Source organism: Macaca nemestrina, chromosome 2 (genome assembly GCF_043159975.1).
Source record: "Macaca nemestrina isolate mMacNem1 chromosome 2, mMacNem.hap1, whole genome shotgun sequence".
In the NCBI taxonomy this organism is placed as follows: Eukaryota; Metazoa; Chordata; class Mammalia; order Primates; family Cercopithecidae; genus Macaca; species Macaca nemestrina.
The window spans coordinates 82,901,111-82,918,085 of NC_092126.1; the positions used below are offsets into that span (position 1 = coordinate 82,901,111).

The 16,975-nt window shown below is 42.5% G+C and overlaps 1 protein-coding gene across 2 annotated transcripts in view; it reads left to right on the forward strand.

Annotated features, from left to right (window-relative positions):
• Window positions 1–1,021: 1,021 nt before the first annotated feature.
• LOC105465838 (protein kinase C iota) overlaps window positions 1,022–16,975 on the forward strand; it is an 86,429-nt gene continuing 70,475 nt past the window's right edge. The window contains exons 1-2 of one of the 2 annotated variants that reach the window (XM_011714472.2): window positions 1,022–1,309; window positions 15,013–15,134. In XM_011714472.2, coding sequence (XP_011712774.2) covers window positions 1,209–1,309; window positions 15,013–15,134 — 223 coding nt within the window. In that variant the 5' untranslated portion in view covers window positions 1,022–1,208. Of the gene's footprint in view, window positions 1,310–2,670; window positions 2,700–15,012; window positions 15,135–16,975 lie in introns of those variants that run through there. The other variant, XM_011714478.3, reaches the window with a different exon arrangement.

Here is a 16,975-nt window from a genome sequence, read left to right on the forward strand (position 1 = left end):
ACTGCTGTAGGGGCTGGATTCATGCTACCTGTAGTTGCAGTGTAAATTATGTGTCAGAGCCAACATCCTAGGAAAGTCAGAGACTAGGTTACAAGGACGATTCTTTCTAATCCTTGGTAAGCCAGTTTTTAACAGAATGAAATGCTCTTGGATTGACTGACTTGATTGGGTAAGTATTCATTATGCTCTTGTTCCATGCAAGGGCAGTCTACAAGGGCCTAGATATGGGGGCCCCCAAATAAGAAAAATCGGTTTTTCATCCTATCTTCTGGTTGACTTTCTTCCTTTATTATATTTGTTACATATGTTATTAAATTATTTCCATAAAAGAGGTTACGCTGAGCAGGTAACCAAATTCTTGTTCCCCAAAAAGACATGTATAATTTAGACGATTTATGCAATTAGAAGATGGGAGACTTAATCAGATAATAAAGTCTAGAACGTGAGAAAGCCCAGTCATTTCCAGGACCTTCAGATGCCCAAGCTGGATCCAGGTTTTCCACCCCAACAGCTCCAGGGAGCACGCTGGAGAGAGAGACTTCACCAACGGGAAGGCGCGGAACCCTACGCGCAAGGAACCTCAAGTCCCAGAATGCCATGAGGACTCCAAATCCCAGAAACCTGCACGCAAATCTATCCCGGGTGCCAAGTCGGCCGACCGCAGGCGTGACCAAGTTGCGAGGCTAGGGTGAGGTGTCGTAGAATTTGTCCCTACCATTGTTCCTCCAGGGAAGAGACTTTAGTGATCTAGAGCTGGTCATTGTCTCTTTCACAGCTCGCGTGAAAGCACCCCTTCTGGCCTGTTTGATGCCATAAGCAGCGTCTCCCATTCCCTCTGTCTCCTTTCTCTGCCCCCGTAAGGATGGTTCAGCCCGGCATTGAGGCTCCTTGAGCTGGCTAGATGGTTGCGCCCGCCCTACCCCGGAATGTGGGCCTTTGGAGCGAGCGAAGTGGGAGGGACCGACGCAGGAGGTGTCCTGGGCCCGGGCGGCTGTAGAGGCGGCGGCGCCTACGGGGAGTGGGAGGAGCCGCGCGGTTCCGGCTGCTCCGGCGAGGCGACCCTTGGGTCGGCGCTGCGGGCGAGGTGGGCAGGTAGGTGGGCTGACGGCCGCGGCTCTCCGCCAGGCGCGGGCGGCGGAGTCCCCCACGGGGTCCGGAGCGCCCCCCCGCACCCCCGGCCTCCAGTGTTGAGGCGGGGGAGTGAGGAGATGCCGACTCAGAGGGACAGCAGCACCATGTCCCACACGGTCGCAGGCGGCGGCAGCGGGGACCATTCCCACCAGGTCCGGGTGAAAGCCTACTACCGCGGGTGAGTGTCCTGGGGCAGGGCGGTGGGCGGGAGGGGACAGGCCGGCTCCACTCGGCATGGAGGAGGGGAGGGTGAGGGGCTGGAGGTGTTGTAGGCGGGTTGGGCTGGGCGGGCGGGCGGCTCCGGTGACTCAGGGCGAATGACGAAGTGATGGGGGTGGGGGCGAAGCAAGGGGACGCAGGACTGGAGGGGTACCCAGGTATGGCAGTGCGGGGACCCAAGGGGCCAGAGTAGGGTCCGAGGAGGAACCTAAGGGATAGAGTAGGTGCACCTGGTGTGGACGAGAGACTCGTCTACTGAGAGCTTTGTAGTGGCCTTGCATCCTTAAGTCTGGGTGTATTTGGGGTTGCGAGTTGAGGATTCCAAGCGGTGCTTTAGTTAACTCTGTTTGCTGTGGGGATAGAAAACGGGACTACTTCAGTTAGCTGGCCGTTTTGATTACCAGCAGGTCTAACGCCTCTTGTTCTCTTAGATATATCTTCATCCCCGTTGTGTTCACGTAGTGTATCTGCACTACCAGTATATTAGACATAGGGGTTGTATTTAAGAATCAAGTCGATGCGTTTTCAGGGACGTGCAGTGGGTACTTATGTCTCGTCAAGATTAAGTTGCATGTGTGTAAATCAAAATTTTGTGAGCCTTTCTTTCTCGGTGTTGTTTCAACGACTACCCGATAGGGTGAGATACTGCAAAGTGAGACTAGCCTAGTTGCAGTTTTAAATTCTCTGATCTTCACTCTTACTATGGTTACAAGAAAAAACCCAGTTCTGAGTTCATTGTGTTAAATCATTTTCTGTCAGTGACGCAAAGTGTCCCCTTCCTTTAAATTCAGTTGTGGTTTGAATTTTTTTTTTTTTTTTTTGAGATAATTATGTTTAGGAGCATTAGAAATGTGAAATGTTAGTGTGACCATAAAGGTTTGAGACTGAGAAGTCACAAAAAACCCAGCTACTATGACTTGCCTTACTGCTTGTCCAGGTAGAAGTAAATTGCTTTAAAAAACTCAAGCAGTGGTAGGTTGAAATTGTAGTGCATACTTTTACATTCCTGAGAGGATCAGTGAAGATAGCAAACTCTCAAACTGCCTCTCTTGTTTTGATTTCAAAGAAAATCTAAGCCCCTAAATGTTGTGTTGATTTGATGTAAGGACTTACTAGTTTGCTGCCATGAAGCCTCTGGCCTCTGTTTATTGTTAGCCTGACTGTATGCAGGAGTAGTTTATTGGAGTTATATAGGACAGTATGATACCTTTGTGTTTAAACAGGTAAAATTGAATAAGGAGATTTTGATTTTAAATCAGTACCAAGAAATCTGTGTATATTTTTTTAAAGTTTGTAGTTGTCACAAGAACTGTTTTGACTTGAGGATGGTCAGCCATGAACTTTGCAAGGTGAGAAAAAAGCTTCCTTTGCTTTTTTTAAAAACCCTTACTTGTAATTTGATGAATGAGATGTTTCACTTTATTTTATTTTGTTTTTGTTTGTTGGTTTTTGAGACAGGGTCTTACCCTGTTACCCATGCTGGAGTGCAGTGGCATGATCTTGGCTCACTGCACCCTCTGCCTCCTGGGTTCAAGCAGTTCACTTGCCTTAGCCTCCCCAGTAGCTGGTATTACAGGCATGCGCCACCACACCGGGCTAATTTTTGTATTTTTAGTAGAGACGGGGTTTCATCATGTTGGCCAGGCTTGTCTTGATCTCCTGGCCTCAAATGAAGCGCTCGCCTCGGCCTCCCAAAGTGCTGGGATTACAGGCATGAGCCACTGCGCCTGGCCCTAAGGCTTTCAGTAAATTCTTGGCTTATTAAATTGAGATCATCTTCTCCAATGAGTCTATGAAAGGTAAGAAATTAGTGCTTCTTTCTATTTTCCCATTTATATTAGTTTGACACATGTAAATAGGCCTAGTTAGTAAATGAAAATCGTTGTAAACTTCTCCTTTGAGAAGAAATCAAAGTCTTGCTGTACTTCATGAATTTAGATAGCAAATTATCTTAGCTTATTGCTCCAGTTATTAAAAAGAAGAGAATAAGGACATACAGCTTCTGTAGTGTTTGACTAAAAATTTTCGAAGACATTCAAGGTAACATTGTCTTCTAAAATCTGTGAAATTTTGCTGAGGCACAGATAACCTCTTGCCCATTGTATACTGGTCTTTGTTCAGTGAAAGCTTTCTAATGGTACCTTCATTTCAAGCCTCATTTAAAGACAGTATCAGCACTCTAAATTGTACCAAATTTCTGTCCTCTGAAATTAGATCTGTTAAGATTATGTGTTTGTATAGTCTTAAACTGATGATTGTGGTATTACATAGTCAGCTGCTCATTAATATAGATGAAGCTAAAATGAGTCACGGACAAGGATAGTTAATAAACAGGTTGGCTAACTAGAACACCTACCTGATTTTAAAATAGAAAATGCTTCCTTTATCCAAGAAATGTAAGAACATTCTGCATTTGAAAAAGTTTTCTTTTCTCTCCAATCTTCTGAAGGGCCATTATTACATAGCATTTCCTCTATCCCTCTACCCTTTTCTTTCTTTCTTTCTTTTTTATATAGAGACAAGTTCTCACTGTGTTGCCCAGGCTGATCTCAAACTCCTGGGCTCAAGTGATCCTCCTGCCTCACCCTCTCAAAGTGCTGGGATTACAGGTGTGAGCCACCGTACCTGGCTCCACTACCCTTTTCTAACAATATTTCCTTCCAGTGAATGTTGACTCATTTAATAGCCAGCATTTTTTAGTGAATAAATTGCCCTCTCTTTTCAAAGCTGTGTATAGTGTTGTTATTCTGTTAAGCTTGATCTCAGTGAAAACGTGTTATCTCTAGATCAAATAACATTTAATTTTTTTCTAGTTTTTATTTTTATTTTATTTTATTTATTTATTTTTTTGGAGATGGAGTCTCGCTCTGTTGCCCGGGCTGGAGTGCAGTGGCGTGATCTCAGCTCATTGCAAACTCCATCTCCCAGGTTCAAGAGATTCTCCTGCCTCTGCCTCCTGAGTAGCTGGGACTACAGGCGTGCGCCACCACGCCCAGCTAATTTTTGTGTTTTAGTAAAGACGGGTTTTCACCATGTTCGCCAGGTTGGTCTCGAACTCCTGACCTCAAGTGATCTGCCCACCTCGGTCTCCCAAAGTGCTGGGATTACAGGCATGAACCATCTTGCCCAACCAATTTATATCTAATTTTTAAGCAAGAGATTAATAGCACTGAAAATTCAATTTTATTGGACACCACATCTTAGTTAGATGCCTTTCTCATGGCCTGCACTAGTCGTTTCCTAGCAAGGAAGGTTTCCAGTGAGGGGCCTTCAATTATTACCTAGTGTTATTAGTTTGGAGGAAGAGAAACAGGTTTTGCTAATTAGTGATAAACTGTCAATGTATGTGCTTATCCTTATATAAAATTACTTGAAATTATGGGATAGACTTTACCAAGGCAACATCTGGACTGCTCGTAACTTTACATTATATGTGTATGGAAATTTTTGCAGAAAGCTTGTAAAAGTTCTTTTTAAACCACTGCTGCCAAGCAGTAATAACAATACAGAGGATTCCTTCTGTGCACATCCAGAAATAAAAGATTGTTAACTCTTTGCATATTTGGAATAGCTGCTTCAGTGAAGAAGTATGTAGAGTTTTTCTTACTGTGAACAAGTCTTGGCAAGACTTGTTTTTGAAAGAAATGCAAGATTATTTTAGAAATATACTTTAGTAATGGTTCTGAGGAAATACAAGTAGTATCTTGAGGGTTGGGGGGATGTTAGCTGATTGGTCTTGGAGCTTCAGCCATGGCACCTAACCCTAGGGCAGCTTATCCATAGCTTGGCCAGAGAGAGAAAAAAATAGAGCATGCTAGCCTGGTGCCAAAAAACCAAAACCAAACACAAAAAACCCTCAGAAATTTGAATGAGATAATATGGAGATAAAATTGGTCAGCACTGGGAACTGAAGCTGGAGTTGCAGAGAGAGTCTGATGAGGCCAGAACTGACAATGTGCAAATGAAAGTTGTGAAGAAGCAGAAACTGAGGAAGCAAAGGAGAAAGAAGCAACTCTGTATAGAAAAATTCTCCCCAGAGGTCCTTAGTTCATGATGGCTTTTGAATGCAACTCCCACCCCCCCTTTTACAATTTTAGTGTCTGTTGTTTTTTTTTTTATGATTGAAATGTGCCTACTTTAAACATGAATTTTAAAAATTCCGATCTTGCTTAAGATTTCAAATATTACCAGAGATTATTCAAACTGAGTTTAGTAAATATTGTTGAACATCTGTAATCCAGGCACATGATGCTGTCGTAGCGCAGAGAATGCAGAGATAGGTAAGGCTCTGCCTTTAAGGAACTAAGAGACTTGCGGAGGGAAAGACATGAGTTACAATAGAAACAATTAAATTTGAAATACGTATGTAAGGTATTTGCAGGAATGGATATTGGGGAGGAGTTTGGGATGATGGAAACCTCCCTGGAGGAAATGTCTGAGGCTTTTAAAGGATAACTAGGAGTTTGCCTGGTGAATAATGATGTTAGATGGGTGTTATAGGCATTAAACAACCACTAAGTTTGGAGAATTAAGATCAGTTTGGTTGTTAGTCTCATATTCATTCCTTATTAGGATATAAAGTATGAAGTAGGCACTGGTGAGAGATGAGGCCAAGAAAGTTCATAGGGGCTAGATTGTGAAGACCCTTGAATGTCATACTGCAGAGTTCAGACTTTTTCTCATTGATGAAAATTTTAAGTAAGAGAAATACATAATCAGATTTCCATTTTAGAAAGATAACACTTGAAATCAGTATGGGAGATGGATTGGTGATGGGTGAAACTGATTTGGAGGCTTTTGAAGTAGTCCAGGTGAGAGATTTTTTTTTTTTTTTTTTTTTTTTTGAGACAGAGTCTCGCTCTGTTGCCCAGGCTGGAGTGCAGTGGCCGAATCTCATCCCACTGCAAGCTCTGTCTCCCAGGTTCACGCCATTCTCCTGCCTCAGCCTCCCGAATAGCTGGGACTACAGGTGCCCACCACCTCGCCCAGCTAGTTTTTTGTATTTTTTAGTAGAGACGGGGTTTCACCATGTTAGCCAGGATGGTCTCGATCTCCTGACCTCGTGATCCGTCCGTCTCGGCCTCCCAAAGTGCTGGGATTACAGGCTTGAGCCACTGCACCCGGCCCAGGTGAGAGATTTTAAGGAGAGAGAAAAGAGTATATGGATTCAGTGGAAATTTTAAGGGGTAGTATCAGTAGAATTAAAGGTAGTCTTATGGGGGTGACGGGAGTTGGGCAATCATAGGTTTCTTGTTTAAGAGAGACTGGGGAGGCCGGGCGCGGTGGCTCAAGCCTGTAATCCCAGCACTTTGGGAGGCCGAGACGGGCGGATCACGAGGTCAGGAGATCGAGACCATCCTGGCTAACACAATGAAACCCCGTCTCCACTAAAAATACAAAAAAATTAGCCGGGCGTGATGGCGGCGCCTGTAGTCCCAGCTACTCGGGAGGCTGAGGCAGGAGAATGGCGGGAACCCGGGAGGCGGAGCTTGCAGTGAGCCGAGATCATGCCACTGCACTCCAGCCTGGGCGACAGAGCGAGACTCCGCCTCAAAAAAAAAAAAAAAAAAAAGAGAGACTGGGGAATGTGGAAGAGATCTGTGGGAGAAGTTAATTTATTGGCTGAAACAGTTCCCTGAATTTTGAGTTCGAGGTGCTTATGAGGTATTCAGGAGGAAATGTCAGAAAGAACGGAACAATTATTTATTGTCTGTCTGCTCTATGTTGCAAGCACTGTGCTTGACAGCTAACCTATGTAGGAATGTGACTGAGAATGATAATAGAAACAAAAATGACACCAGTGGCCAAATACAGATCACAAAGGCAAGGCACTAAAACTAAATATTAAAAATACAGAAATACAGAAAGAGGCTGGGTGCGGTGGTTCATGCCTGTAATCCCAACATTTTGGGAGGTCATGGTAGGTGAATCACTTGAGCGCAGGAGTTGGAGACCAGCCTGGGCTGAATGGGGTGAAACCCTATCTCTACAAAAAAATTAGCCTGTTATCCTAGCTACTTGGAGGGTGAGGTGGGAGAATCACCCGAGGCCAGGAAGTCAAGGCTGCAGTGAGCTGTGATTGCACCACTGCACTCCAGCCTGGGCAACAGAGTAAGACCCTGTCTCAAAAAAAAAATTTTTATATATACACACACACACATAAAGTTCCCCTGTAGTCTCTCACTCCCACCTTATTTTATTTTATTAGTTCATTTTTATATATTTAAAGGGTACAAGTGCAAATTTCTTTCTTTCTTACATGCTTATATCATGTAGCGGTGAAGTCTGGTCACTTGGTGTACCCATCACCTGAACAGTAAACAGTAAAACCTAGAAAATTACCTGTACCCGATAGGTATTTTTCAACCCTCATGCCCCTCCCACCTTTTGTAGTCTCCAATGTCTGTTATTCCCTCTTTATGTCCATGTGTGTCTTTTGTTTAGCTCTTGCTTATAAGAGATTATGTTGTATCCGGCTTTCTGTTTCTGATTTTTTTCACTAGGGATAATGGCCTTCAATTCTATCCATGCTGGTCTAGAAGACGTGATTTCATTCTTTTTTATGGCTGTCTCGCTCCCACTTTCTAGAGGTAGCCATCGTTAACAGTTTGGGATATTCCATATCATATCGGTATATTTATAAGTATAGATATATATGTGCATACACACACATAGACATACCCTTTCATTTTTCCAATAAATGAGTTCATATTTCCACACATGCATCTGCAACTTGATTTAAAAAATCATGGTCATCTTTCCATGCCAGGATAGACAGACCTCTTTAAAGATGGTAATATAGTGTTCTACAATTGTTGTTGTTGTTGTTGTTTTAAGAGACAGAGTCTGATTCTGTTGCCTACGCTGGAGTGCAGTGGCATGATCTAGGTCCTTTGCAGCCTCAACCACCTTGTCCTCCCACCTTAGCCTCCTGAGTAGCTGGGATTACGGTGCATACCACTAGGCTCAGCTAATTTTTTTTTTGTATTTTGTAGAGACAGGGCTGGTCTCCAACTCCTGTGCTCAAGTGATTCTCCTGCCTCGGCCTCTCAGGGTGTAGGAATTACAGGCATGAGCCATTGCACCCAGCCACCATAATATGTTTAATCTTTTTTCGGGTTGATGAACATTTAAAGTTGTCTTCATCAACTCACTATTTCAAATAATGTTGAAGGAATCTCCTTATATTTAATATATATTCTTGCAAATATAGTCAAAGATATGCCTATCTCAAAATTTGATATTGTTTCCCAAAAGAGCTTAATTTACATTCTTAACAGCAGGACTAGTGAAACTTCTTCCTTATATTCCCATTGCATGTTATCTGTCTTTTAAATTTTTGACTGTCGGATTGGCAAAAAAATGGTAACTTATTTTTACAAGTATCTTTTATATATTAATGATAATTTATATTTCTTCTGGATTGTTTATTCCTATTTTACCCATTTGCTGTTGTATTATTTTTCTTATTAATTTGTTGACAGGACATTGACATTTTGTTAAATTTGCCAGCGTTTCCCCAATCTGTTGCTAGTCTGGAGTTTTTTGTTTTTATTTAATCAAATCTGCCCTTTTTAAGAATTTCCTTGATAGTTTCTGGACTTGCTGTCTTAGGTAGATATTTTTCATTTAAAAATATTCTATTTTTCTTCTATTATGCAACTTTTTTTTTTTTTTTTTTTGAGACAGAGTCTCGCTTTGTTTCCCAGGGTGGAACCCAGTGGTGTGATCTCGTCTTACTGCAACCTTTGCCTCTTGGGTTCTAACAATCCTCCTGCCTCAGCCTCCTAAGTAGCTAGGATTATAGGTGCACACCACAACACCCACGCCACAACACCCAGCTAATTTTTGTTTGTTTTTTGAGACAGTGTCTTGCTCTGTCGCCCAAGCTGGAGTGCAGTGGCATGATCCTGGCTCACTGCAGCCTCTGCCTCCTGGGTTCAAGTGATTCTCCTGCCTCAGCCTCCCAAGTAACTGGGATTACAGGCATGTGCCACCATGCCTGGCTAATTTTTGTATTTTTAGTAGAGACAGGGTTTTGCCATGTTGGCCAGGCTGGTCCCAAACTCGTGACCTCAAGTGACTCACCTGCCTTGGCCTCTCTAAGTGCTGGGATTGTAGGTGTGAGCCACTGTGCCTGACCTATTATGAAACTTTTAAAGTGATTATCTTTTCAGTGAATCTGGTATTTTGGGGTTTAGTCATTTATAAGGTACTGACACAACTTTTTATTTTTCAAAATTTATTCTAATACCATTATTGGACAGATTGTCCTTTTATCACTGATTTGAAATGGTAACTCTGTTATATACTAAATTTCTCACAATGTGCATAGGTACCTTCTGTTGTTTCATTGATTTTAGGGGAGAGATCTATTTTTGCACATACCACTATTGGTTTAATTATTGTAGTATTATAGTTAACTTTGATATATGTTATGGAATGGCTTGATTCATTACTTAATTTTTTTCTTTTTTTTTTGAGATGGAGTCTTGCTCTGTCATCCAGGCTGGAGTACAGTGGCATGATCTTGGCTTACTGCAACCTCTGCCTCCCGGGTTCAAGCGATTCTCCAGCCTCAGTCTCTTGAGTAGCTGGGATTACAGGCAAGGCGCCATCATGCCTGGCTCATTTTTGTATTTTTAGTGAAGACAGGGTTTCACCATGTTGGCCAGGCTGGTCTGGAACTCCTTACCTCAGGTGATCCATCTGCCTTGGCCTCTGAAAGTGCTGAGATTACAGGCCTGAGCCACTGTGCCCGGCCTGTTCCTATATTTTATAATCATGTGCTTTTGTTAATGGGGTCTTCTCATAGACCTATTATATACTGTTTTCTTTTTGTATGTTTAAATTAAACTTTCCACCTTACTAATAATTTACCTGTCTTAGAATTTTTAAGGTAGATAATGTCATCTGCAAGTAGCAGTTTTGCCTCTTCTTTTCTATATCTTATTTATTTATTTATTTATTTTATGTTTTCTGAGACAGAGTCTCTGTCACCCAGCCTGGAGTGTAGTGGTGTGATCTCGGCTCACTGCAACCTCCGCCTCCCAAGTTCAAGTGATTCTCCTGCCTCAGCCTCCTGAGTAGCTGGGATTACAGGCACGCACTACCATGCCTGGCTAATTTTTGTAGTTTTAATAGAGATGGGATTTCGCCATGCTGGCCAGGCTGGTCTTGATCTCCTGACCTCGGGTTATCCACCCACCTTGGCCTCCCAAAGTGCTATGATTACAGGTGTGAGCCACTGCACCCAGCCTTTTTAATTTTTTTAATTTTTTTAATTTTTAAAATTTATTTTATTTTATTTTATTTTATTTTATTTTATTTTATTTTTGAGACGGAGTCTGGCTCTGTCACCCAGGCTGGAGTGCAGTGGCGCGATCTCGGCTCACTGCAAGCTCCGCCTCCCGGGTTCACGCCATTCTCCTGCCTCAGCCTCCCGAGTAGCTGGGACTACAGACGCCCGCCATCTCGCCCGGCTAGTTTTTTGTATTTTTTAGTAGAGACGGGGTTTCACCGTGTTAGCCAGGATGGTCTCGATCTCCTGACCTCGTGATCCGCCCGTCTCGGCCTCCCAAAGTGCTGGGATTACAGGCTTGAGCCACCGCGCCCGGCCTTATTTTATTTTTTGAGACGGAGTCTCGCTGTCCCCCAGGCTAGGGTGTAGTGGCGTGATCTCGGCTCACTGCAAGTTCTGCCTCCTGGGTTCACGCCATTCTCCTGCCTCAGCCTCCCGAGTAGCTGGGACTACAGGCGCCCGCCACCACGCCCGGCTAATTTTTTTTGTATTTTAGTGGAGACGGGGTTTCACCGTGTTAGCCAGGATGGTCTCGATCTCCTGACCTCGTGATCCGCCCACCTCAGCCTCCCAAAGTGCTAGGATTACAGGCATGAGCCACCGTGCCCGGCTGCCTTTTTTATTTTTAATCATTGGCTAGGATTTTCTAGACGGTATTGAATTGTAGCAATAATCTCTTATCTTAGTGAAATATAATAGAAAAATTTCTGTCAATTAAAGAAAAAAACTTTTAAAGAATTAAAGTTAGTGTTATTCAGAAATGTTACTGAGACCAAGTGCAGTGGCTCACGCCTGTAATCGTGCCACTGCACTTCAACCTGGGTGACAGAGCGAGACTCTGTCTCAAAAAAAAAAAAAACCTCAGCCAAAAAAAAATGGAACAAAAGAAAAAGAACTGTGATAAGTATTTGGCACTTTTTTTTTTTTTTTTTTTTTTTTTTGAGGCACATTCCTACTCTGTCACCCAGACTGAGTTCAGTGGTATAATCACGGCTCACTGCAGCCTTAACTGCCCAGGCTCAAGCAATCCTCCTACCTCAGCCTCCCAAGTAGTTGGGACTGTAGGCACGCACCACTATGTCTGGCTCATTTTTAATTTTTTTGTAGAGACAAGGTCTGCCTATGTTGCCCAGGCAGGTCTTGAACTCCTGTACCCAAGCAATCCTCCCACACTGACCTTTCAAAGTGCTGGGATTATGGCATGAGCCACTTTGCCTGGCTGCACTCATTTATTTTCATTTATTTTTCATTTTTTGAGTCAGTGTCTTCCTCCATCACCCAGGCTAAAGTGCAGTGACATAGTCACAGTTCACCGCAGCCTCAACCTCCCAGACTCAAGCTGCACTTATTTTTATTTAGTCTTCATGATAATACTCAGAGGCAGATGTGATTATCTCCATTTTTCAGATGATAACATTGAGACTTAGTAACCCACAATACAAAGCTGAGTGTGTTTTTTTTTTAAGAGACAGAGTCTTACTCTTTCGCCCAAACTGAAGTCCAGTGGCTCAATCATGGCTCACTGCAGCCTTGAACTCCTGGGCTCAAATGATCTTTGTGAGTAGCTGGGAATACACTATGCCTGGCTAATTAAAAAAAAATTTTTTTAGAGACAGGGTCTTGTTCTGTCACTCAGGCTGGCCTTGAACTCCTAGGGCGATCCTCCCACCTCGGCGTCCTGAGTAGGTGGGATTACAGGCGCAAGCCACCTTGCTGAGCCAAAACTGGGCCTTGAACTTCAAAGAGATTTCTCTTTTCCCCTTATTACATTGACAAAGCTTTATAACATTGCTTTTTTACTTTATTGTCAAATTCATATTTCATAATTGTTATTTTTGAGTTCACTATCTTTTTGATTATTAAAAGGTGGAAATTGCTTTATGACTTTTTTATAGTTAATAATTTGGGAGGTGATTCTTTGAGATTATATGAATACTTTAGTCCCCCAAAACATTTTGCCCAATGGTCTTACCATTCATGGATAATCTTGCCTAAACCAATTATTATAATGGTTATTGCAAATAAAAGTATTTTTTCTGAATAGTCTAATTTAGGAGAAAAACTTACAGTGAGGTAGCAGAAGGACTGAATTTGATTCTTTTGGGGGTTTATTTTTTAAAAGCAATTAGTCCTAAGGAAAAACTTTATAATAGATTCTATATTTTAGAATATAGGCACATTGAAAGCAGTTTGTCTTCTGAAACTCAATAGCAAAATTAAAAATGCTTAAAAAAATTCAGCTAAAACCATATCTAAATTCACCATTTTGGGAATCTTTGTGATATAGGAGACTATATTCTGTTGAAGATCAGTGGTAAAATAATTTGTGCTAATGCTGAAGTTAAACTAGGAAAAAAATCATGCATGCATAATTTGTTTTATACCTTTAGAATGTAATATCTTTATTTTGCAGCTCATTTTTAGCTTTGGTACTGTAACAAGGATCTGGTGATTGTGGAATGTTATGAACATAGTGGTTTCGCAATTACTGAGAGAAGTGTTTATATAAAACTCCCTTGAATGTTTTAGTTCCTGGAACTTAAGGAGTGGTAGTTGATAAAGCATAACTCCTTCATTGAGTCTCTGATGGGTGTCTATACTTGAACTTTTTTTTTTTTTGAAACAGAGTCTCACTTTCTCGCCCAGGCTGGAGTACAGTGACGTGATCACGGCTCACTGCAACCTCTGCCTCCTGGGTTCAAGAGATTATCCTGCCTCAGGCTCCCAGGTAGCTGGGATTATAGGCACCCACCACCAAGCCTGGCTAATTTTTGTATTTTTTTTTTTTTTTTTTTGAGACGGAGTCTCGCTCTGTCGCCCAGGCTGGAGTGCAGTGGCCGGGTCTCAGCTCACTGCAAGCTCCGCCTCCCGGGTTCACGCCATTCTCCTGCCTCAGCCTCCGGAGTAGCTGGGACTACAGGCGCCCGCCACCTCGCCCGGCTAGTTTTTTGTATTTTTTTAGTAGAGACGGGGTTTCACCATGTTAGCCAGGATGGTCTCGATCTCCTGACCTTGTGATCTGCCCGTCTCGGCCTCCCAAAGTGCTGGGTTTTTGTATTTTTAGTAGAGATGGTGTTTCACCATGTTTGCCAGGCACCAGCCTTGGTCTTGAACTCCTGACCTCGAGTGATCCGCCCGCCTCAGCCTCCCAAAGTACAAAGTATAGCACCTGGCCTATACTTACACATTTTTTTTTTTTTGAGATGGAATTTTGCTCTTATTGCCCAGGCTGGAGTGCAATGGCTCAATTGGTTCACTGCAATCTCCGCCTCCCGGGTTCAAGCGATTCTCCTGCCTCAGCCTTCTGAGTAGCTGGGATTACAGGCATGCACCGCTACACCTGGCTAATTTTGTATTTTTAGTAGAGACGGGGTTTCTCCACGTTAGTCAGACTGGTCTCGAACTCCCAACCTCAGGTGATCTACCCGTCTTGGCCTCCCAAAATGTTGGGGTTACAAGCATGAGCCACTGCGCCCAGCCTTATACTTACACTTTCAAGTATTACACAGATGTTTTAAAAGTATTTGTATGTTTTGATAAGTGTTTTTTAGCTTTTGAAAAGTAAAATTTATGTAAAAGCCTTGCTGTTTACAAATGTTTACCTATGTGTTAATTTTAAATGTGGACTTTGATAAGGAAGTTATATTTTCATGATATCCAGTGTAACTAATTTTTTTCCCACTTATTCAAGAAAGATAATTTTACACTTATTCTTTGACAGAGAAATTCTATAGAAATTTTCTTCTTCTAATTTAATTCCAGAATACATTCAACCCTATGCCCTCACACTAGTAGCCTTGAGGGTTCTTTGACAGAAAGATTGCTTTAAAGCAAGCAATTCTCTTTTGTCATTAAAATAAACTATTTTCTATTTTTATTTTTAAAAACTATTTAAAACAGTATAATTATTCAAGTGTATATATATGTATTTGATTTTTTTTTTTTTTTTTTTTTTTTTGAGACAGTCTCCTCTGTTGCCCAGGCTGGAGTGCAGTGGTGTGATCTCGACTCACTGTAACCTCTGCCTCCCATGGTCCCAGCCTGAAAAAGGATCCTTCCACCTCAGCCTCTTGCTAATTTTTTTTTGTATTTTTAGTAGAGACAGGGTTTCACCATGTTGCCCAGGCTGGTCTTGAGCTCCTGGGCTAAAGTGATCTGCCCAGCTCAGCCTCCCAAAGTGCATGAGCCACCATGCCCAGCTTGATATTTTAATTTTTACTTTAATGAAATCATTTACTGGAAGCAGTGCATGTTGATGCACACACAAAATGACTGAAGTTCATCAAATTGTCAAGCATTCAGTAATATGTAGATCATTATTTTTAATCATTTTCAAACTTAAAACTCCTTTTCTTTTTCAGGGATATCATGATAACACATTTTGAACCTTCCATCTCCTTTGAGGGCCTTTGTAATGAGGTTCGAGACATGTGTTCTTTTGACAACGAACAGCTCTTCACCATGAAATGGATAGATGAAGAAGGTGAGTGGTAAAGGCAGGGCTGCCTGTGTAAGCATTTTATTTAAGATCTTATTCTATCATTTGTTCTAAAAATATAATAAGAGTCCTAAAAAGTTTAAAAGGAAAGACTATTAGAAATTTGATGTCATTCTTATTTTTTCTTAAAGTATTTAAAAGAATACTGAAGAGTACAATCTTTGTTTTGCCCCTTTTATACCAAAATGATGTGAAATTAACTTGACTTTTTTTTTTTTTTTTTTTTTTGAGACAGAGTCTCTCTCTGTTGCCCAGGCTGGAGTGCAGTGGCCTGATCTCAGCTCACTGCAACCTCTGCCTCCCAGGTTCAAGCAATTCTCCTGCCTCAGTCCTCCGAGTATCTGGGACTACAAGCGTGCGCCACCATGCCTGGCTAATTTTTGTATTTTTAGTAGAGACGGGCGTTTCACTATGTTGGCCGGGCTGGTCTCAAACTCCTGACCTCATGATCTGCCCACCTCGGCCTCCCAAAGTGCTAGGATTACAGGCATGAGCCACCTTGCCCAGCCTAACTTGACTTTTTTAAGCATGAGGTAAGCATCTCATCAAATAGTGTGATATTTTACTTTAATTTTGTTTTTTATTTGAATTAAATTTTTGTTTATTTATTTATTTATTTATTTAGAGACGAAGTCTCGCTCTGTCACGCAGGCTGGAGTGCAGTGGCGTGATCTCGGCTTACTGCCAACTCTGCCTCCCGGATTCACGCCATTCTCCTGCCTCAGCCTCCAAAGTAGCTGGGACTACAGGTGCCCGCCACCATGCCCTGCTAATTTTTTGTATTTTTAGTAGAGACGGGGTTTCACCGTGTTAGCCAGGATGGTCTCGATCTCCTGACCTCATGATCCGCCCACCTCAGCCTCCCAAAGTGCTGGGATTACAGGTGTGAGCCACCGTGCCCAACCTTTTTTTTTAATTTTTAAAGACAGGGTCTTGCTAAGTTGTCCAGGCTGGTCTCTAACTCCTGGCCTCAAGTAATCTTCCCACCGTGACCTCCCAAAGTACTGGGATTACAAGCATGAACCACTGCATTCAGCTTCACTTTATTTTTTTAATTTAATTTTTTTTTTTTTTTTTTGAGACAGAGTCTGGCTCTGTCGCCCAGGCTAGAGTGTAGTGGCAGGATATCAGCTCACTGCAACCTCCGCCTCCCAACTTCAAGCAATTCTGGTGCCTCAGCTTCCCTAGTAGCTGGGATACAGGGGTGCACTACCACACCCAGATAATTTTCGTATATGTAGTAGAGATGGGGTTTTGCAGTGTTGCCCAGGCTGGTCTTGAACTCCTGGCCTCAAGTGATCTGCCCACCTAGGCCTCCCAGAGTGCTGGGATTACAGGTCTGGGCCACCACACCCGCCCCCCAGCTTCACTTTAATTTTGAATATGTGTTGTCTTACATTTTAAGAGATTACGTGTTTTTAAGCTGAATATTACCTTAAAGAAAATTTATGGAATGAAAGTGATTTTGACAATCATTATTTCAAAGTAGCGGCAGAAACCTGATACCTCAGTGACTTGTACTCAGAAAACATTTATCATATATGTAGGCTTATGCCTGTAATCCCAGCATTTTAGAGGCTGAGGTGGGAAGATTGCTTGAGGCCAGGAGTTCGAGAAGAGCCTGGGCAACATTGTGAGACCCTGTCTCTACAAAATGTTTTTAAAACTTAACTGGGTACGGTAGCGGGCACCTGTGGTCCCAGCTACGTGGGAGGCTGAGGTGGTAAGATTGCTCAAGCCTAGAAGGTCAGGGCTGAAGATGGGCCCTGATTGTGCCACTGCACTCCAGCAACAAAGCAAGCAACTCAAGACCCTGTCTCAAAAAA